Source organism: Nilaparvata lugens, chromosome 1, assembly GCF_014356525.2.
Source record: "Nilaparvata lugens isolate BPH chromosome 1, ASM1435652v1, whole genome shotgun sequence".
NCBI classification, from domain to species: Eukaryota; Metazoa; Arthropoda; class Insecta; order Hemiptera; family Delphacidae; genus Nilaparvata; species Nilaparvata lugens.
Window position 1 is genome coordinate 77886186 of NC_052504.1, and position 23150 is coordinate 77909335.

Consider the following 23150-nt stretch of genomic DNA (forward strand, 5'->3'; position numbering starts at 1 on the left):
CTTTTCAAATTATGTAGTACACTCTAATCTTATTATATTAAAGCTGCAAAGACAAAAAATTCACAGCCAATACGGCTGATTGTCACGGACAATCAGTTATAGATCACGGACAATAAATTATCTTCACTGGTAATATATTCAATTGATAAGATTTGTGACTTCTGTACTGTATTGGAGCAAGCATGCTTGAAAAAGGTGTATTAAGAAATATTATTAATCTTGAAGATAGTGCGAATGAAGGCCATTATCAAAGCTAAGTGAGAATTAGGCTCCTAAGAATTCTCACTGGAGAACATTTATTTTTACGAATACTGATAGTGATACAATAAATGTGTCTATCCAACAGAAACCAATCACAAACTTACTGTTGACTTGCTACTAACATACTCATAATAAATCCCTCGTTGTAATTCTTCAATTACTGGTCAATCCTTGAAGTTAATAAGTGAAAAACTTCCTGGTCTTCCATCCACAATTGAAACGATTCTGGGTGATTGTTGAATGGTTAACAGGAGAGTGTGGACTATGAGAATAAATTATTCTATCTATTGAATGAAATGAAAATGAGCTGATTGAAATACAATCTTTGAGTAGAGCGTCTGAGCGAATGCTGAAGGTCATTGTGTGTGCATGGTTGCATACACAGTCGCCGTTCCATTGTAAATAACTACAATAATGACATGATTTATGTTGAGAGTCAATAAAAGTAATAAAAATTACTTTTAATATTACATACAGACATATCCTTGCACAAAGACTATCTATTAATATTCTATTCTCAACACAGATTAATTCTATTTTGATCAAAAATTGAGCTTTGATCGTCATTTTCCAAGTATGTTAATTAGAATTCGGTACATTTCCACAATTTATTTTACAAAAGAACTAAAATACAAATCATTAAATCTCCAACTTGTGTAAGTATGATTCAGGATATGGAATTTGAAGTGATCCGGAATTTATTTAATTATTAATTTTGGATGGGAAAGAAATTTGAATTACCATATCACTTGGAAAATAATTTTATTTTCAACAAATCACATCTATATTTTGATTGAGTATCGACCTCATTTATCAATTTTACTCTATCGTATATTGAAAGAAACCAAAAAGATTTGAAATTCTTTACTCTTTTGAATGTTTTAACAAATTTTCTTACACAAATTACACTCATATTTTGATTGATTATCGACCTCACTTATAATATCAGTTTATTGTAGTGATTATATGTTATTAGTGAATAGAACAAAGAAGATTTAGGATTTTTCATTTTTTCGAATGTATTAATTTTCATGAATATAAGTTTTTCGATTCACAATAAGCTGTGACCAAAGAGGATCGAGATCGGTGACGACGAAGATCTTCTATTTCGATCCTCTATGCAGAAACACACCGTAAAGTGCAGAAGATACTGAAACCTCATGGTAAAAATTGTACAACAGCTTAATCAGTTATGATTTCGGAATTTTTGAAAACGAAACAAATTATTCCAATTACCAACATCATCTTAGATTAGTTATCAATACGGCCAAGCGAGTATGAATTGTCCAATTGAAACTCATAAAAATAATATTAATCTCTCGGTACCTACAAGATCTCTGGTGCTGGTAAGTGGAAATCCAGCTTTAGAGACCGTGCGTTCTGAAGGTTCATCAATTCAAAAATTTCTCAATCATTCGGTTCCCCAAAATTTATGTTAGTAAACGTTTCTCCACTCAAACCTTCACACATGGCGGATTGAATCACATTATCATCTATCAAGACCGATTGAGGATACGAATACTGTATAGGCCTAGTCGTAAGTGAAACGTCTGGAAGCAAGCGTGCGTGAAAAAGGTGTATTAAGAAATATTATTAATCTTGAAGACAGTGCAATGAGATTGGCGAAGTTGAGACAGTAGAGCAGTTAGTCGGTCGTTAGTGCGCTGAGTTTCAAAAGTCGTGATCGTTGGCGTTTGGCGAAATTATGGTTGGCAGCGATTCGTCGACGTGGTCATTGGCCTGAAGCCGACGACTTCCGCTGTCCGTTTTCCGTGTCGTGTTCGTGTCGGACCTCAGACATTTCGCTGAAAAACACCCACTGTCATCTCTGCACTACTTCCCTCGACAAGCGAGTCCGTCAAAATGCAAACATATGAAAAAGTCAACCAACGATGAAAATATTAATGGAAAACTGAAACCGTCCTTACCCCACGGCCACGGTCTGATAACCGGCTAATCAGCACAAAAGCTTCGGCGACGAATCATAGAAATTTTAAGTTATGCCTTCAACTCAATTAGTGCAGCTATTAAAACGTCTTTTGTGGATTCTCTGGAGGCTACAATTTATAAATATGAATTTTTGCAAAAGAGTTTGAAAGTGAGAACTTCTGGATATTACTACTTATTTCCCTTTTCAAATTATGTAGTACACTCTAATCTTATTATATTAAAGCTGCAAAGACAAAAAATTCACAGCCAATACGGCTGATTGTCACGGACAATCAGTTATAGATCACGGACAATCAGTTATAGATCACGGACAATAAATTATCTTCACTAGTAATATATTCAATTGATAAGATTTGTGACTTCTGTACTGTATTGGAGCAAACGTGCTTGAAAAAGGTGTATTAAGAAATATTATTAATCTTGAAGATAGTGCGAATGAAGGCCATTATCAAAGCTAAGTGAGAATTAGGCTCCTAAGAATTCTCACTGGAAAACATTCATTTTTACGAATACTGATAGTGATACAATAAATGTGTCTATCCAACAGAAACCAATCACAAACTAACTTTTGACTTGCTACTAACATACTCATAATAAATCCCTCGTTGTAATTCTTCAATTACTGGTCAATCAATCCTTGAAGTTAATAAGTGAAAAACTTCCTGGTCTTCCATCCACAATTGAAACGATTCTGGGTGATTGTTGAATGTTTAACAGGAGAGTGTGGACTATGAGAATAAATTATTCTATCTATTGAATGAAATGAAAATGAGCTGATTGAAATACAATCTTTGAGTAGAGCGTCTGAGCGAATGCTGAAGGTCATTGTGTGTGCATGGTTGCATACACAGTCGCCGTTCCATTGTAAATAACTACAATAATGACACGATTTATGTTGAGAGTCAATAAAAGTAATAAAAATCACTTTTAATATTACATACAGACGTATCCTTGCACAAATACTATCTATTAATATTCTATTCTCAACACAGATTAATTCTATTTTGATCAAAAATTGAGCTTTGATCGTCATTTTCCAAGTATGTTAATTAGAATACGGTACATTTCCACAATTTATTTTACAAAAGAACTAAAATACAAATCATTAAATCTCCAACTTGTGTAAGTATGATTCAGGATATGGAATTTGAAGTGATCCGGAATTTATTGAATTATTAATTTGGATGGGAAAGAAATTTGAATTACCATATCACTTGGAAAATAATTTTATTTCCAACAAATCACATCTATATTTTGATTGAGTATCGACCTCATTTATCAATTTTACTCTATTGCAAATTGAATGAAACCAAAAACATTTATAATCCTTTACTCTTTTGAATGTTTAACAAATTTTCTTACACAAATTACACTCATATTTTGATTGATTATCGACCTCACTTATAATATCAGTTTATTGTAGTGATTATATGTTATTAGTGAATGGAACAAAGAAGATTTAGGATTTTTCATTTTTTCGAATGTATTAATTTTCATGAATATAAGTTTTTCGATTCACAATAAGCTGTGACCAAAGAGGATCGAGATCGGGGACGACGAAGATCTTCTATTTCGATCCTCTATGCAGAAACACACCGTAAAGTGCAGAAGATACTGAAACCTCATGGTAAAAATTGTACAACAGCTTTGTCAGTTATGATTTCGGAATTTTTGAAAACGAAACAAGTTATTCCAATTACCAACATCAACTTAGATTAGTTATCAATACGGCCAAGCGAGTATGAATTGTCCAATTAAAACTCATAAAAATAATATTTATCTCTCGGTACCTACAAGATCTCTGGTACTGGTAAGTGGGAATCCAGCTTTAGAGACCGTGCGTTCTGAAGGTTCATAAATTCAAAAATTTCTCAATCATTCGGTTCCCCAATATTTATGTTAGTAAACGTTTCTCCACTCAAATCCCACATACTCTTCACACATGGCGGATTGAATCACATTATCATCTATCAAGACCGATTGAGGATACGAATACTGTATAGTCGTAAGTGAAACGTCTGGAAGCAAGCGTGCGTGAAAAAGGTGTATTAAGAAATATTATTAATCTTGAAGACAGTGCAATGAGATTGGCGAAGTTGAGACAGTAGAGCAGTTAGTCGGTCGTTAGTGCGCTGAGTTTCAAAAGTCGTGATCGTTGGCGTTTGGCGAAATTATGGTTGGCAGCGATTCGTCGACGTGGTCATTGGCCTGAAGCCGACGACTTCCGCTGTCCGTTTTCCGTGTCGTGTTCGTGTCGGACCTCAGACATTTCGCTGAAAAACACCCACTGTCATCTCTGCACTACTTCCCTCGACAAGCGAGTCCGTCAAAATGCAAACATATGAAAAAAGTCAACCAACGATGAAAATTATTAATGGAAAACTGAAACCGTCCGCACCCCACGGCCACGGTCTGATAACCGGCTAATCAGCACAAAAGCTTCGGCGACGAATCATAGAAATTTTAAGTTATGCCTTCAACTCAATTAGTGCAGCTATTAAAACGTCTTTTGTGGATTCTCTGGAGGCTATAATTTATAAATATGAATTTTTGGATAAGATTTTAGAGCTAATTGGTCCACTAGCATTATATTATTTCTCTTAGCCAATTAAGGAGTGGAAACGTCCAGGAATACTCAAAAAATATTACTGTCTATTACATTCTTTGATTTTTATTCTGAAGAAATCCGGTTAGAAGCTTTCCATCCAGTACCATTGATGATGGGTCAGAAATGTGAACAAGAATAGAATCATTTTTTTTGATCAGAACCCAAAGAGATATACAGTACTGTAATCAATACAGATTACGAAGTACGGATCCACAAAGACAAATAATATTTCAAAAGACAAAAATACAAATCAGTTACCTTCAGATTAAAAGTGTTAAGCCGTGTCCACACTGAACAAATGTTCGGCAAACATGTTTGTTGAAACAGTTTGGGCAAATTTTATTAGCTTTGACAAACAATGTTTGCCAGTGTGGACGCGTCACCAAACAAAATATTTGTAAGTGGGGAGAACAGGTTCTATGTCTTACATCAGTTTTACAACTGTCAGCACTGAAAATGTTTGGTAAAACAGTAACTTTTTGTTCGACAAACAATGATTGTCCAAACTTTTTAAAATGATTATCCCTGACCTCCTCAACAAACATGTTTGCCGAACATGTATGTCGAACATTTGTTCAGTGTGGACACGGCTTTACTCTTCTATTGTAGAAGTATAGATTTTAATATCGGTTCTCGATCTGTACAGAATATTCATCTTCTTCAGTTGCTGATATAACACAGAGTTTTTTTAAAATACTCATGAGTTTGAACGCATGTATGGGATCAATTATTATTATCATTATGATATAAAAATCGTTAGATTCTTCAGAGTTCTTCAATTTTTTATAAAGGTTCGTGATTTTTCCTCTACAGAAAACTTATGAGTTCTATCAGTTCGAGTTGAGTGTTACACGATCACTTTATACTGATCATTTAAACCAAAAAATCTAACACTTTTCATTTAGCCATCATCACTCACTTATTTTCTCTCAGATTGTGATTTCGTACAAGTTTATAGCAATGTACCTAGAATACATGTTGGTTCATAAAATGTGCTCTATCAGAATCCCCCGTTCAAGGCATTGAGTCTCAGTGTATTCCCTAATTCCTAGTGAAGAAGGGCGTATACGGTAAGTCATATCTTGAGATACAATGATCGGAGTCATATCAATACTTCTCGTATTTCAGCTCATTCTTCTCGGTTCGTCTGGAAATATTGTAACATCGGTCTAGACTCAGCTGGCTACATGGTTTAACATACTTTTATTTATTTCAAGTTTTGTTAACTCTCTCACACGGCTGACTGATACTAGTTATGCAATTAGCTATGTCATTTTCCTCGGGCCTTTTTCTGCGGATGGCTGTGGTAGTAATCATTCTTTTTCCTCCCGATATATATTATAAGTTAATCGATGATATGTCAACAAGCTTCCAGTGAGTGCAAAGAAGACAAAGATATAAAATCAATATGGACTCTACATCTATATATTTGTCTTCTTCGTATTCACTGGAAGCTTCCTGACATATAAACTCACACAGTAGAAGAGAATTAGTGGAGTATTGGCTTGAGATGAATTCGTTTGTAATTGAGAATATTGTGATAAAATCATGTATTGCTTGTGATCCAAATGATGTTAACTTATCTTTCATGACATCAAAGTGTCAAGAATTAGAAGCAAAATCATGTCTATTTGCACAAGCCTTTCTCAACACTTTCTATGTCAGGGAATTGATTCTTGATCTTGAATCAATGAATATGATCATTTTCAATCATGTTTAATGATTGAAAATTCAATTTAAGAATTTATGTAGCCTAACACAAATAAACCATTAAATTCAAAATTCAGATTTGTAAGACGATAACTTTGTGGTTGAGTAAACATTCATTCATTAACAGAGCCACAAATCAATACAATTATTACATAAATACATTACCAATATGAACATCACTGCCAAACTTCGATACGTCATCAAATTGAGTTATTGTATTCAATAACTTATAGATTACTCAACGTCACACGCAAGTGATTTTGTGAATGAAAGATCAGGATTACTTTGTAGTAGAAGTTGTGGTATGTTCATTTTGCGTTCATGATTGCTGTTTTTCTGTTCAATAATAGACAGATAGTGAAAGAGTAGATTGCAGTGTTTTGGATTTAACATCAACAAGAAAACAAGGAATAATACAGAGACTTCCAGTGAGTAGAGTAATTAACAGTGAGTCAGTATACTTGCTGTGATCCCGTTATCTTCCATGGATTAAAATTTAACTAGCAGGTAGAGTTTTATTAAGGCTGCGAGTGACGAAAATCTCTTATAGTTAGTTCTTTTTTGAACTATTTTCAACGACACTACAGTCTAATTTTCGAATATTAGTTATCAAAACTAGTACTCACATGTGGAATGCTTTCGGATTTTTTAAATCCATTTTCAACACTGCTGTCTTCATCCCGTTGTCATTGGTAGGTAGGAAGCGGTCGGTTAGTATCGGTGGTGTTGACGGTTTTATTTGGATTTATTTCAGAATCAAACTATTCATGGGACTTGAAGTTTAGTTGAAACCGCCAAATAAAACCGCCAACACCACTGATACCAACCGACCGCTTCCTTCGTACCAATGACAACGAGATGAAGACAGCAGGGTTGAAAATGGATTTAAAAAATCCGAAGGCGCTTCATTTGTGAGTACTAGTTTTGATAACTAATATTCAAATATATTAGACTGTAGTTCGTTGAAAATAGTTCAAAAACGGTATATTACTTGCAGTTCGTCATAGATAGTGAAATAGATGAGGACTCTTATAGTTGTTGAACTTGGAAGTGGGAACATAGAAAGAATAGAGTATAGAGTAGAAATAGGATCGTATTCTGTAAGCACATGTTTTTGAGAAACTGGAATTGATAGGGGATCCAAAAATGCTTCTCATAATAATTCAATTATTAAAAATTTGTCCAGTTATCGTCATAATCAATGAAATCATAAAAGCTCTCTTGAATGATCACAATCATTTACTGATTGAGCATTACTCTACATCTTTATTGGATGAGGAGAAATCGTATGCCATATTATTGTGTGTATTTTGGATTGGTCAAATCGCGTTGATTCCGAAAAATCGATCATTATTATCTATTCATTTATAATTGCCTGGTATAAATTTTCGGTTGCCTGCATCTCATAATAGGAAAGGAAATGAACAATTTATTCTGTTGATTGGCTTCTTTGCGCGTTCTGGAAACCGTTTATAAATAGGACCCTTGTCATGCAGGATTGAATATTAAATTTCTCTCTTACTGTGTGAAGGGTAACCTTGCATGCTACTATTCACAATAATTGAGAAATACCCTGGAATGGTTTTCTTTCAAAAAAACGTATTCATATCTTCTATAGTATAGAATAATGGATTACTTTTTCCGTTACTTTTAAAATGTTCATTCTCATTGACAATAGATAACAAGAGACTCAAGGATGGTAAGAGATTCAACTCCCCAGTCGAATTCTTTCGATATACCGTAGCTTTCATTCTCTACTTGATTAAGTGATAATATCAGATTTCTGTTTTTTTTTACTCGAAAAATTATACTTGAAAATTAATTCTGACTCAACAAAATGCTGTTGTAGTTCTAAAATCTTCAACATTATCTAGGTATGGGAAATGATTACCATGAATTGAAATTCTTACAAATAAATTTGCAACTATTCGATAAATTTCTTGAGTGAGAGGCCAATTTCCATAGTTTTCAAATTTTCTTGGCTACTGAGTCTTCGAATGGTTTCTCAACATCGATACCAAGAACATTACTGATTTGTGAATTGTAGACCCCTCACCATTTGAAAAAAATATATGGAAAAAATATATATGCTTCTAGAGGCAGTGTTGTTTTTTTTATCGTCTCCTCCTTGCACTATCATATTTCCTGTGTTTATTGTTGATTGTGACAATTCGATGTTGCGAAGCTTGTCTTTTATATGCAACTCCTTGAATAAATGAAATTTGATTGATTGATTGATTGATTGATTGATATTGTAATTTTTTTGTAATTCGCTGCAAATGACAGTGAACTCAATATAATCCTTTAATAATCAATTATTATAGATTATAGGAGTTGAAACTGAAGTTATGTCAAATTCAATTAAAATGATTTAGTAGAGGTATCTTGCATCAATAATCAGAACTATAGTCACAATCAGTCAATATCAAATGATTCGATTTGGATGGCACATAATTTCATTAGTTATTGAAATATTGTATATTCACAATAATCTAAAGATCAACAACATATAACTATAATACAGTAATTTTTAGTAGAGGTCACAGTATATGAGAATACTCTCGGCTTTTTCAGTTAACTGCCATCAAGAACATCAGAGAATTTTGGAATATCGAGAAGGGGAAGTGAGGTTGAATGAAACTATTTCGTAAAGAAAACAAAATGAATAAAATATTTATTGAATAAATTAGTGAATCAGAACAAATTACCAGGATGTATTGATACAATCCAGTCGCATAAGTCGATTCAAATAAATAAATAAAAAAAATTCAATAAATAAGTTTTCAAGATATTTACATACGAACACAATGGAGTGCCATAGTATTCAATGGAAACTTAGTCTACATTTGTACGTTGGAAGACCATCGATTGTCTAGTCAGATTATTATTAGTCGAGTCTGTGGTAAAAAGTAAGAGTAATAGAGTAGGTAGTCAATCATTTCAACCACTAATGGCACTAGTTAGTCAATTACACGCATTTTCTGTCAAGTTTGTAAGAAACATTAACTGTCAAAAACTATTGTTATAGTCGAAAAAGTCTAAGAAACTAGTGAAAGTCATAGTTCATAGAAAATAATACACACCACAGTCACAAGTCACTAAGCAAGTCACACTCACAATAAGTGGAAACAAAATAAAAAAGTAAAGTAAATAAAACTATGTGCTAATATTAAAACAATAATGTAATAACTAATATTTGGCACAGCCGTCTCGAATAATTACTTCGATTCTGAATTTTCGTACTGAGATAAGTATTCAAAGCTAATTAGTAGATATGAAATAAATTTTGATTAATTGGAACTGTGAGTAAATAAGGTAACTAGATAAGGTCATACTCAATCCAGATATTTCATTCTCGTATAATAATATGTTTTCATCCCAGTTGTCTAGCATTCTTGTGATTCAATCAAAACATAACCAAAACATGAAATCTTCCACGTCTAGAATGTTGTCATTGATTTATAATGCCGAAAACAATCTAAAAATCAGTAAATTTTCATATTATATATTTCTTTGAAATAAGATGACCTTAAGTAGTAGAATATTGTTCTATTGGTGTTTATAATAATATACTTCATCACTAATTTTGTCTTTCATTGCTGTTAACTAAGTCAACAGCAGGAATAAGATTCTCTCAACAATAGATAAATAGAAAGTCAAGTTTCCAAATCACCTAAGATCAAAGGGAAAGAGGAGTGATTCAAGTATTATCAGAGAAAAACAGAGGAAGTATTATCAGGAATAAGTTGTTGCATTGCAGGATATCGTGAGTAGAAGCAGAGAATCATACAGGAAAAACATGACCCCACTTTTTCAGTGCAAACATTTTTCGATGAGGAGATGAGAAAAGTGAAGTGAAAATGAAATATTGTGAAGAAAATAAATGAACAAGGAGAGATCCATGAAAATATAACATCATGGAATTTTGTGTATTCCATGTCAGATTAGCAGTGAAATCATGATAATGATGAAAGAAGTATTATTTCAAGTGCAAAATGAATTGATCATTGATGATGGGATTGCTCTAAGTTTAAATGAAAAGGAGACTAGATATGATCAATATTATAAGTAGATGAAGAGAGAATTGTGAGAGGAGGTTATAAGATTGAAGATAATACTGTACATTCTCAGTGGCATACAGGCTTATCCTAAAGGAGACATAACTTTCGATTGCATCGAGGTGTTCACAAACATGTTCATTATCAAGGTGTTGTGTTATTTAAGATTATTTGAACATCCAATCAAGGTGTTCGATCAATGAAACTCTCACAAAGATAACTTTTACGAGACCACACATTACGGGAGCAATCAACCCTTCTTTTAAAATTTCTCATAGCCTACTTATTCGTATGCCACTATAATAAGACACCAAGTGCCTGCTACACTAACATAGATTGAGAAGTGAAGTCGAGAGAACGAGTTGCACTAATAGCCTAAAAGTAGCCTTCAGTTGCATTAAAATAAATAAAGAGGGTCGAAGATCGTTGTTAGAAGTAAGTCAGTTCGTTGAATAGAAGTCGGTGGCCCGTAGAGCGGGGCGTCAGTGTTATGAGGAGGAGGCAGGCTTGTAGGCGTTGTAGGCCAGGTTGTGAGCAATGCTCGCGTCCGCCCCCAGGGAGCGCTTGTCCCAGCCGCCTCCGTGTCCACCGCCTCCGGACGACCAGCCGTGTCCGTGTTCGTGGTGTCCGTGCTCCTGCTTCTGGGCCAACAGCTTCTTGAGGGTGATGATGAGGGCCAGGACGAGGGCGATCTTGCTGATGATGAACGCCTTGCCGGCCAACAGGAAGAGGGCGACGATCGCAATTGGAATCAGCATCATTGCCTTCATCGCACCAGCCATCATCATCATGCTCATCATTTTCTTCATCTTGCCGCGACCTGCAACACACAAAAACATCAATTAGATAGTACTCTCACAGAAAAAAATTAATATGGAATATGTATTAATTAAACACTAGAGTATTGCCTAAAAATATGACGAATTTATTAAAAAGTAACATTATTATAAAATAGAATTACAGTACCCTTTAAAATTGATAAAATAATGAAACAAGAATACACATTGTAACGTAACTACTAGTTTCGGTGATCACACCATCGTCAGGTTATAAAAATAAATTTCCAATAAATGTTTACTAATAGTTTTGTTATTTTAAAGGATACTATAATCCTATTCTATAAATACAAGAATATAGCCCTGAATTCATACATTTTAAAAAGTTACATATATAATTATGTTTCAACACCTAAGATGTCATCTTCAGTGTGAGCATTCACATTGTATTATAGAATATGTATTGCCTATATCAATGCACTTTGTTAGTTGAACTGTAACGTTATTGAATTAACTTTCTGTGTTGTTGTGGAATTTTCCATATTGTACATTGAATAAAAATGTATCTTCTATATCAATGTACTTGAATTGTAAATCGAACTGAAACTTTATTGAATTAACTTTATTTGTTGTGGGAGATTGATTAAAAACTACTTGAAATTGCCACAGCCACTGATTTCAGATACCGTACTACTTTCCATTGTTGCATCATCATTATTATCATATGATAATATTATAATAATCGTCATTATTATCATGAATATTTGGAAAAAATCCAGAATCAGAAAAGCTTAAAGGATATACAGTGAAGTTCACTGGAGATTGATTTTGATGAACAACCAAAACAAGTATTACTAGTATATACAGCAAAGTTTAATGGAGATTGAAGCAACTAAAACAAGAATAGTATTACAAATTTCCCTATAAATTAGTGGTTGTGACCATTTCAAGTGGTTTCCATTTGTTATCCAAAGTTGGATAATATCAAGATTGGAAAAACATTTTATTATTTTATTTTCAACGAAATCAAACTTTCTATTATTAGGAATGAACATTATAAGTATGGAATAACAATGATAGAATTCATAAGACATTCAAAAATTATTCAAAGCCTTTCATGTTTCAACTAATGTTGTAAGAAACAGAAGAAATGAAAGACTGAATGAGTGAGTTTTATTGTTCAGTTTAGAATATTATGGATTCATGTTGGTTGAAAGATCAGTTTTTAGAGGTTTTGATGAAAAAACAAGTTGAGCAAGTCCAAATTTGTACGAAGGAATGAAGCAAGTCGCTCCATCTAGAGCCCACGGTGGAAATCGTCAGAATAACGTTTTCCTTTGTTGGAAGAAGAAAACCAGTCGATAGCGCTACCTAGCGTAGAAGACTGGAACTACATTGCCGAAAAAGGAGTAAACAGAGTATCAACATTGTCAAGTAGTAGCCATTCCAATCAAGAGATTTTAAATACTTGTTGAACATTTTTCAAGGACAAACTACTAACTATCTTTTTAGAATAATTGAACTATCTTAGTTTATGAAAAATATCCATACAATCCACGCTCACATAAGTTAGTTTCTTTTTTGCAGTAAACTTAGCCTATACATTCAAATCATTCTATGTCTATAGATTACATAGAAAATCAAGAAGAAATTTAAGATGTGAAATCTTTAATGTTAAGGGCCGTTTCAATTATCTTGGATGAGAGTTACTTTCTCCTCATCAATTTTATGTTATTGTCTCTCTCCTCATAAGGAAAGTTTACAAATTCACTAATTGTCTCGTTCAGAATAAAAATTGATACCATCGAGGCATTCAAGGCAAGATCATAAAAACTAATGTATCTTTTCTAAACGAGAACCCCTTGGAGAGCCTCAACTTTCATTACGATAACTGATCACCCTTTTTTGGGAAGGAAGCTTTTCAGCTGAATTGAAGCTTCTAGCGAAGCAACAGCTAGTGAAGTCTAAAGTATTCACTGAAATATGAAGCTTAACAGATCAAAAAAGGTAAATTTTATTGATGATCTCATTATATCGAATCAATGGAACTCCATGATAAAAACAGCATATAAGAAACCACATCCCCTTCTGCAGTTCCAATAGAAAACTCTCACTTATGTGTACATGCCAAGGTGCCCAGGTGGAAATTATTTTGAATTTTGATACAAACAATTCACATAAAATATATTAGATAGATTAGATATGAGAGGAGAGAAAGAAGATATAAGATTAGTAATCTAATAGCTCACTAGTATCTTTTTTTGTAATGAGAGTAGTGTGATAGCCTTTTTTACAAAAATATGATAAAAGTATCACGTGCTACATGAACTTCATCTTGATCTTGACTTTGAACTCAGACTTGACACCAACTAACTTAAAAAAATAGTGTTGACCCTGAACTTCCTAATTAGCGATATGATACTTAAGATGCGACAATTCGTGTCTTAATAAGCTATTAGAAAGGAACACTTTGTGTCTTAGTATCCATGACCTCGCGACTTTCTTCTCGCTTCAACTTGGCTCCCTCATATCGGGTCAAATAGTTCCGTGCTCACAATATCTCGGAAGTCGTGTTTGACTCTTGACTCTCAACTTAGTCACGTGTAGTCGATGACCTTCTCACTTTCTGTCTTTCTTCCTCTCCAACTCTAGGTACTGCACTCTCTTCTTCTTTTTCCTTCTTCTTCTTCTGTACACCCTGCAGTGCACTGCAATTTCTCCTGCTTTTTAGTTGCAATGATAAGATAGGAGAAACGGAGGTAAGAAGACACCCAACATCATGATAGTGCTTACCATGTGCTTCTCAGTTTGTAATAAGGCTAATGTCTGATTTGAAAAAGGTATTATTTGACAACGTGTGGTCTGATAGTTTCCCCTCTAGGGTAGCATGAAAAATAGTTCTTGGATCTTGCTTCTGACATTGAATAGCTATATTAATAGAGCTATAGAATCTATAAATATGATAATTCTAGTGGGGGAGTTCAACCTATTTTTATTCCAACCTATTTCAAAGACTATCAATTTGAATTGTCAATGAAGGAATATAAGTCATAACTCTGCATATTAAGGATATTCTCATTTCATTTCAAGTAGGTAGATTACTTGATATAATATAATGAACAGTTCAATTTTGCTTTCGAAAAACCATATTATTCTTTCAATTTGGTTGACGTTATCAGAAAAGAATTGAATATCATAAATGAAATAATGAAATTGAATATCAAGAGTTGCGTCAATCGGCATCAATGGAGGGTCCAAAGAATGTCAGCTGAGAGAATTCCATTATGAATCTACAATTATCAGCCAGTAGGCAAAAGAGATGTTGGCAAACCACGCAAGCGGTGGCAATAATAGAATTTTTGCAATATTGTATATTTATTCGAATTATTAGCTAGATGTGAGTCGGAACAGGCAATAGCCTAATCTTGTTTGTAAGAAGAAGAGGAAGAAGAAAATATTTGGGTGACGGTAGGAGAATGATAAATTATTGATCACAAGAAGGGTATAGGGATGTCCATCAAGCAGAAAACATTATTTAATTGATAAAATCATCTACTTATTAGAATCGTTATACAGTATAATCGGTATAGCAGTGGGCTATTATTATATAGCATGTGGGAAAGTTTTGACCGTTATGACTAATATCGTATCGGTGAACTATTGGCCCTTTTCAAAATATTTGAGAATAAAATTGTTATAAGAAAATATCTGCACTTCACATGATTATTTACATTTTTTTAAATCACCAATTATTTTTTTATTGTTTGATGACCTTAAAAAGAGTCCACGAGATTGGGAATGGTGCGAATAAACACGATCAAGACCTTTTTAATTTGTAGTTAGTTGATACTTGAATTAGGCTTTCTATTCAAGAATCTCACAGCCTGCAACCTCTCATTACACCAACAAATAGTAGCAGGTAATTGTGAATATTCCGATGAGGACTCATAATCAATCACGAAATTGATTGAGGCTCATGAATGAATAGAAGAGCGGAATTTCACACTGATTTGAAGATCACGCGATATCTTCCGCATCCTAATTAGTGGCTGGGCAATGAATGGAAGCTCATCAGGTGCCAGTGATTTGATGATCGATTCACAGGAGCAAGCCCAACCCGGTGGGAAAGCCAACTCTCAACAACAATGCATTTTCTAGATGCTATGCGTGTGATTAATGCCGGTTGGGGAAGCATTTTCTACTAGTCGCAATAATTATTACTGTTGTAGTCTGGCAATTATCAGTAGTATGTGTGGGAACAGGGGCAACGAAACTACAAGTCAATCTGAGGGAAATTATTTTTTCCAATGTAGGTCTTGGGTGCGTATGCGAAGTGGCATTGGCCTCTAATCGATTGGGAGCATCGTCGAATGCGAATCGTTGAGGAAATTCGGGTGATATGTTGATGTGGGCCAATGTGCAGGAAAAAGAATAAGAATAAGTGGTCAGCAGACGTGTGACACACCGTATAACAACCGGTCCATCAAGTTAATGTGTTCGCCGCCGATAGTTCAGCTAGTGCGCCAGAGGAAGACAGGAAATCATGCTTGATAACGATTCCGTTTGTTCTTTTTTATCTCTAGTGTAAAGCAATGGGCGCGTTCACATAGCATTTTCGTTTTAGCGCGACCAGTTTGTCGCCGATCCGTGTTCCACTTTCACAAAAATTTCGGGGTCGCTCCACTAAATTTTTGTGACGCGCATAAAACTTGTGGCAACATTTTATTAATTTTATGTTCTAACGACAGGTGAAAGGAGTCGGCAGTTGAAAGCCCACTAAAATCACAGAACAGGTTGGGCTAGACTGCTAATAAACGAATGTTCATCATCAAAAGTGTCAAAAGCCTTCTCCGATCCAGATCATGAGGTTGGCTGCTGGAGATGCTCCCCAATTCACACTTGTTTGACAGATGGGCTCTCTCAAAAAGGAAGTAGGAGCCGCCAGCACTTTCTTATGCGGCTAGTTTTGCATCTTAAAAGAATACTAGAGGAGGAAAGATTCGTGATTGTGATCCAGATACAAGATACTACAGATTATAATCTAGTTGATGATCATCGCCCGTTAGCGTTACTCACTACATCACCACTACTGGAGATTATATGAATATTTTATGGAGTTCAATTTGCCGGTTTGATGATATACTACTTGTATTCAGAGGATTTCCAGTGCTTTGAGGCTTGGAAGGGCGTGGATTGTGGCTCCATTTGTAACACGTGCGTTGTAAAACTTATCAAAACCGTTCGATTCGGAAAGTAGCCTACTAATTTACGTTCGAATCATAAATTTTGAAAATCTTTCGCAAAATGACCAGCTCAACTGTTAATTCCACAATTGACAGATGTGGTGTTCCGTATGGATTTTGAATGGCAATAAGTTACAAGAATTAATCTCTCTTCACTTTATATTACTGTAATATTATTGGAATCATTCAGTTGCACAAAAAATAGTAGTTGCATTCATTTCTATAATTTTGTTTATCAATCTTTTTTTTCAATTATTGTAATTTGACTGCAATCTAACACTTAGTTAATGAACAGTTCAATTCTAGTTTAAATTAATAGGTTAAAGTTTGACACTAAAGGGGTATATCACTCCTCCACAGTCTAAGTGAGCAATGTTCATGCACTCTTTCTTTCAGTATCACTCTTGCTACATTTAAACGAGATCTGTAGGCTTCATCCTTTTCAGTCTTCTCACTGTTTTAGAGTTGTCAATGAGGTGTAGAGCTTGGATGTTCTGATGATTAGGCATAATTTATCAATCATTGATAATTTTAAAACTTCTGTTACAGTATTCAATGATCCTTTTATTAAAACTCAGCACACAAAACTGTCAAGAGCTCAAACGCTCTAAGAGCCTCATTGTAATTCCAAAGACCTTACTCAATTGCAGTGAGGATTTTTACAGAGTAAAATTATTTCATGTAACCCTATCATAGAATCACAAGTGATAAATTTCATATATTTTAAATATAACTTTTCATTCGCATGATTGTAAATAAACTGAAAGCCGAATAGCGAAAACCAGCAATCAAGAAGTTAGCAATCATTGTAGCTCCGAATCACAAACTTGAGATGATTAAAAACTTGAATGGATGCACTTGAAATGCTTTCAACAATAATTATCGCAAAATTCACATCAACTTTCTAATGTCATGAATCACTTAGTGACTGTTAATAAGGTATAATGCTCTACCATAAAGTAAGTATCCACATTACTTCCGTGGAAATATCTTGAGATTGAGTGACTTCCCGACTTGAACCGGATATTTGTATACACGATAGAGTAGGAAAGCTGTTCCTGTGAAGAAAGTATGTTTTTTAGTAGAATTGATTAAAAAGCGGAACCAGTGCGATTATCAAGACAAAGTGAGAGAGGAACTTGCTCAAAACTTGTTTACTTCAGCAGTGTAGCTATTAAATAATTACTGATTGGGATGATCTGCAATAATTATTATCAAGCTCATTGACATTCATGAGCTGTAATAAGACTTGATTATATTCGAAGAAGAGATCACTTTCCATTGCTCTCTATTTCGTTCTCCTTGAGTATTCGACATCACTCTTATTGAAAAGTATTTGAAATTTTAAGAAGTGCAGGAGTTTCATGTTGTACAATCATTCATGTTGTACAATCATATACAATCATTCATGTTGTACAATCATATACAATCATTCATGTTGTACAATCATATACTTACACTACTAAACAAAGATATACTTGAGATTTTTTAGTAAATCTCATTCGAATTCCATATCTAACTTGAGGATTTAAAGATAGATTTTGTAATTTTTATCATACTGTCAGTAATGAGTATGTTATCAAACTTATGCAATTTATTTATTGTTTCATACTATCCGAATCATCATCAATCACCCACGAGTTTCAACTAACTTTTCTAGAATGTGATGAAAGAAACTGAAATCGACTTCACTTTGAAATTTTAAATGCCTTATGCCCAATTAAAGTGTCTTAACTGATCTAAATGCCCATAGATGTGGGGGAATCATGACATTGAAATTCATTGGAATACTTGAAACGTTGATAGTCGATTTCCAGAAACAACTTTCTTTCTCTTCCCTTGAATGGGAATATCGAGGTGAATAGAGAACAGAATGACAATAATAGAACTGTTCACTGACAGAAAAAGGTAATAATGAGTGACTTGAGAGACTTGACAAGAGTTGAGGACGAACTCGATAAGGAAGTGTTCGTACAAGCAAGTTCCTCCTGCGACAATTTCACTCCATGATCAACGCTTCAGTGTTTTTATCACTCACATTCACTCACTGGTTGTAGGCCTAGCTTCCATTGTTTTCCTCCAAGCATGTGGATTGAACTGGTTACGGAGTGCGAACGAAACATCAATGAACTTGATTTCTCTACTTATTAATTCAGTCTATTGAGAAAATGTAGGTTTTCAAAATTGTTGATCTTATCTCCAAACCATTTATGTCTTCCTCCATAAATTTTTTCACCATCTTTTACCATCTTCATTGGAAATACCTTGAAGATAAGGGGGTGGTATTCAATTTTATTATATATTTATGTTTAAAACTAAACTTTTATCATACCATTATTCCAAAATGCATACGTAATTCCCATAATTCATATTATTTTTTATGTACATAGTGCAGGAGTTAGAAAGTAGCATATTTCTCAAGAATTGAGCTGAAAATGATAATGTGTTAATCGAAATATTTCAATCACAACTATTTAATAATAATCACAGTTTTCAATAAAATAGAATTTTGAGAAAAGCAATAGGTTTGAATCTTTGTTTTTATTGCTGGAGGATGTTACTAATCAATGATAGTAGAATAATCAATAATAAATTATTGATGCTCAATGTCCTGAGCTTTTAGAAACTGATATTTCTCAAATCAATTAATCAATCGATTTCCACCTCCTTTCGAATCATAGGATTTTGAAAAGATTTAACAACTGGAAGAGATGCCTCCTATAGTGTTAATGAAACATAATTTGATAGGTGACTTGATAGAAATGAATTCTCAGTTATTACTAACGACAATATTGTAGTCGTAGAGCTGAATAAATTATACTACTCTCCCAAATTACTTCACTGGAATCATTTTTTTGGTTCTATGCAAACCATTATAATATGGAATTGTGAACATTTTATCCAAATTTCATATGGAAGGCATACTCCCATTATCAATTCCGCTGTATATTCATTAGATTGAATTTTTCCATTGCAATCAAAAAATTGATTTTTTTATAGTTTTCTCTAGAGAGGGACTAGAAATAGTTGAGTTGCTCAATCTAAATTTCTGTATTCTTTTTTGATATTCGATAATTAGGAAATATTAAACATAACTTTAAATCGTTCAAGCATGAGATCTAATTTTAATAAGATCATTGCAATGAAAAATTCTTCAAATGAGGACAACTTATACAAACATTGATGATTCCGTTAAACAAAAATTATTTAATGAAATTCTCATGCATCATTCGATAGTACAAGTGAAACACAGCTAGTACCAGATTGATTATGGCATGATTGAAACTTTCTAGTTCCACAGTTATCTATGGAAAGAATATTGAGTGATTTACATGCTGGGGTAGAATTATTTTACCAATCATGAATGGTATTGGAATGATTATATTTTAAACTAATTCAATTCAATTCACAATGATTATTCAAAATTCATGTTTTCTGTGTTATAAGAATTGAGAAAAAAACAATATTCTGCAAATAAAATGTATTTTTTTCAATTTCCTCTCTCCTTCCACAATCTCTATAAGTTATGAGATTATCCTCCTAGTAATCCAAATAGCCAGTCATGGGAGCAGCTTCAATAATATTATAATGAATTCTTGCTATTTCTATGATATTTGAAAGTCTTACAAAACTCTTGATCATTGAGAAACATATTTAAAACTTACATAATATATTTAAAACTCTAAGAAATTTCAATCATTTCAAATTTCCCTATAAGTTTACTTATATCGGTGGTTATTGCTCCAATCACATTCATTACTCTTCATGTATTTCTCATCAATTTATAATTGGAAATTCATATTTCTCTGCTAATAATTTGAAAGCAAACAAATCCAATCAAGGAATACACAACAATTCGAGATTTACCTTGTAATATTATGCACTTATGGGAAATTTTACTGGTCAGTTATATTATTTCTATCGATTTTGTGGAAAATAATAGTTGTATTTCTGTTCCAATTCATATTGTTGAATAAAATTTTATGGAAATTGAAATATTCAAATTCAACTATTAATCTAATATTATTCAAAATTTCCAATTCAGCTTAAAATGTTATACTTTTGATTTCCCAATATTGATATATTTTTCTTTGTTTTTTACTTGAAATGAATGAATTTAGTTGATAACATAATATATATCTGCTAACTCAACTGATTTTTGTTTGAAATGGTTTATTTTTCTCAAATTCCATTCTAGTTTCAAATTGTATCCATTAATTTGTTTGCTGATTGTTTTTCCAGTATTTTATCGGATAATGAACACAACTCACCTTCTTCAACACTCCTCTGCAGTTCACCGGAGTTGAGCTCGGGGAAGGAGACCTTGAGGGTGTGGCTGTTGAAGAATCGCGCCACGCGATCGACAAAGAGGGTTGTCAGCTGACTGTCGCGCGTCTCCTCGCTGCCTCCGGCCAGCATGGTCTCCAAGTCGTTCTCGGTGAGCGCACGTCCGGCGCGAGGTGCGGCTCCAGCCGCGCGTTCCAGCGTCAACAGATCACCAAACGACAGCTTGTCGGAGCGACTGGCGCGGTCCAGGAACGTCACCGCCTTCATTTTCAAACACGTGATCATACTGTCCCTTTGTGCACATTCGTCGTAAACACGGTTGACCATCCTCAACGCCGATAGACCACTGTCTTCCTGCGCATTGGCTGCCACCCCGAACAGAGCAAGTCCTAAAACACACCACTTCAGCCACATCTTGACAATACTAAGTTTGTTCGTGAACGGTTGATTGAATCACAAGGACAACAAAACCTATACTGACCCGTGCTCAGAAAAACCCCCCGGTTTTATACGGTAACACACCCGGGGGAGTGTGGTGCCCCCCTCCCCTGGCAGGCCGTGACCTCTGGCAGGAGGGGCGTCGACCAATCGGATAATCGCGCGCCCGCGCCGGATCTGCGAGACTGGTTTCCAGCGATTTCGGTCAGCGGAACTTGGCACAGCAGCTTCTTTCCCAGCCTTTTTTCCACGACATTCGCCCCCAGCCACTTGATCTTGTCTTGTGTCGTCGTTGAATCTCATTCACTTTTCATTACCCCGTGCTTCTCACTCTCGAAACGGATCGGGGTCTGAACCAGTTCAGCTCTCGATTTCGTTTGTCGGCCAAGATTCATGTCTGATCGGCCGTAAACTGTTGCACTTCTATAGTGTTTATGGAACATAATTGATAGGTGATTGATAGAAATAAATTCTCAGTTATTACTAACGACAATATTGTAGTAGTAGAGCTGAATAAATTATACTACTCTCCCAAATTACTTCACTTGAATCATTTTTTTGGTTCTATGCAAACCATTATAATATAGAATTGTGAATATTTTATCCAAATTTCATATGGAAGGCAAACTCCCATTATCAATTCCGCTGTAAATTCGATTGAATTTTTCAATTGCAATCAAAAAATTGATTTTTTTTATAGTTTTCTCTAGAGAGGGACTAGAAATAGTTGAGTTGCTCAATCTAAATTTCTGTATTCTTTTTTGATATTCGATAATTAGGAAATATTAAACATAACTTTAAATCGTTCAAGCATGAGATCTAATTTAATAAGATCATTGCAATGAAAATTCTTCAAATGAGGACAACTTATACAAACATTGATGATTCCGTTAAACAAAAATTATTTAATGAATCATGAATGTGCATCATTCGATAGTACAAGTGAAACACAGCTAGTACCAGATTGATTATGGCATGATTGAAACTTTCTAGTTCCACAGTTATCTATGGAAAGAATATTGAGTGATTTACATGCTGGGGTAGAATTATTTTACCAATCATGAATGGTATTGGAATGATTATATTTTAAACTAATTCAATTCAATTCACAATGATTATTCAAAATTCATGTTTTCTGTGTTATAAGAATTGAGAAAAAACAATATTCTGCAAATAAAATGTATTTTTTTCAATTTCTTCTCTCCTTCCACAATCTCTATAAGTTATGAGATTATCCTCCTAGTAATCCAAATAGCCAGTGATGGGAGCAGCTTCAATGATATTATAATGAATTCTTGCTATTTCTATGATATTTGAAAGTCTTACAAAACTCTTGATCATTGAGAAACATATTTAAAACTTACATAATATATTTAAAACTCTAAGAAATTTCAATCATTTCAAATTTCCCTATAAGTTTACTTATATCGGTGGTTATTGCTCCAACCACATTCATTACTCTTCATGTATTTATCATTAATTATAATTGGAAATTCATATTTCTCTGCTAATAATTTGAAAGCAAACAAATCCAATCAAGGAATACACAACAATTCGAGATTTACCTTGTAATATTATGCACTTATGGGAAATTTTACTGGTCAGTTATATTATTTCTATCGATTTTGTGGAAAATAACAGTTGTATTTCTGTTCCAATTCATATTGTTGAATAAAATTTTATGGAAATTGAAATATTCAAATTCAACTATTTATCTAATATTATTCAAATTTCCAATTCAGCTTAAAATGTTATACTTTTGATTTCCCAATATTGTTATATTTTTCTTTGTTTTCTACTTGAAATGAATGAATTTAGT

General features: G+C 33.8%; 1 protein-coding gene across 1 annotated transcript; it reads right to left on the reverse strand.

Annotated features, from left to right (window-relative positions):
- Positions 1-9177: 9177 nt before the first annotated feature.
- LOC111053689 lies at positions 9178-21379 on the reverse strand. The gene is made up of 2 exons (XM_022340609.2): positions 20878-21379; positions 9178-11407 (listed from the first exon to the last, which is right to left on the reverse strand). Exons 1-2 carry the CDS (start codon positions 21305-21307, stop codon positions 11076-11078), a joined length of 762 nt encoding a protein of 253 aa, XP_022196301.2. The 5' UTR covers positions 21308-21379; the 3' UTR covers positions 9178-11075.
- Positions 21380-23150: the final 1771 nt, after the last annotated feature.

Coding starts and splice junctions, on each gene's coding strand:
- LOC111053689 (XM_022340609.2), bottom strand. CDS start 21,307: ATGTGGCTGAAGTGGTGTGTTTTAGGACTTGCTCTGTTCGGGGTGGCA. Junction 11,408..20,877: donor GCAGAGGAGTGTTGAAGAAG/GTGAGTTGTGTT, acceptor TGTGTGTTGCAG/GTCGCGGCAAGATGAAGAAA.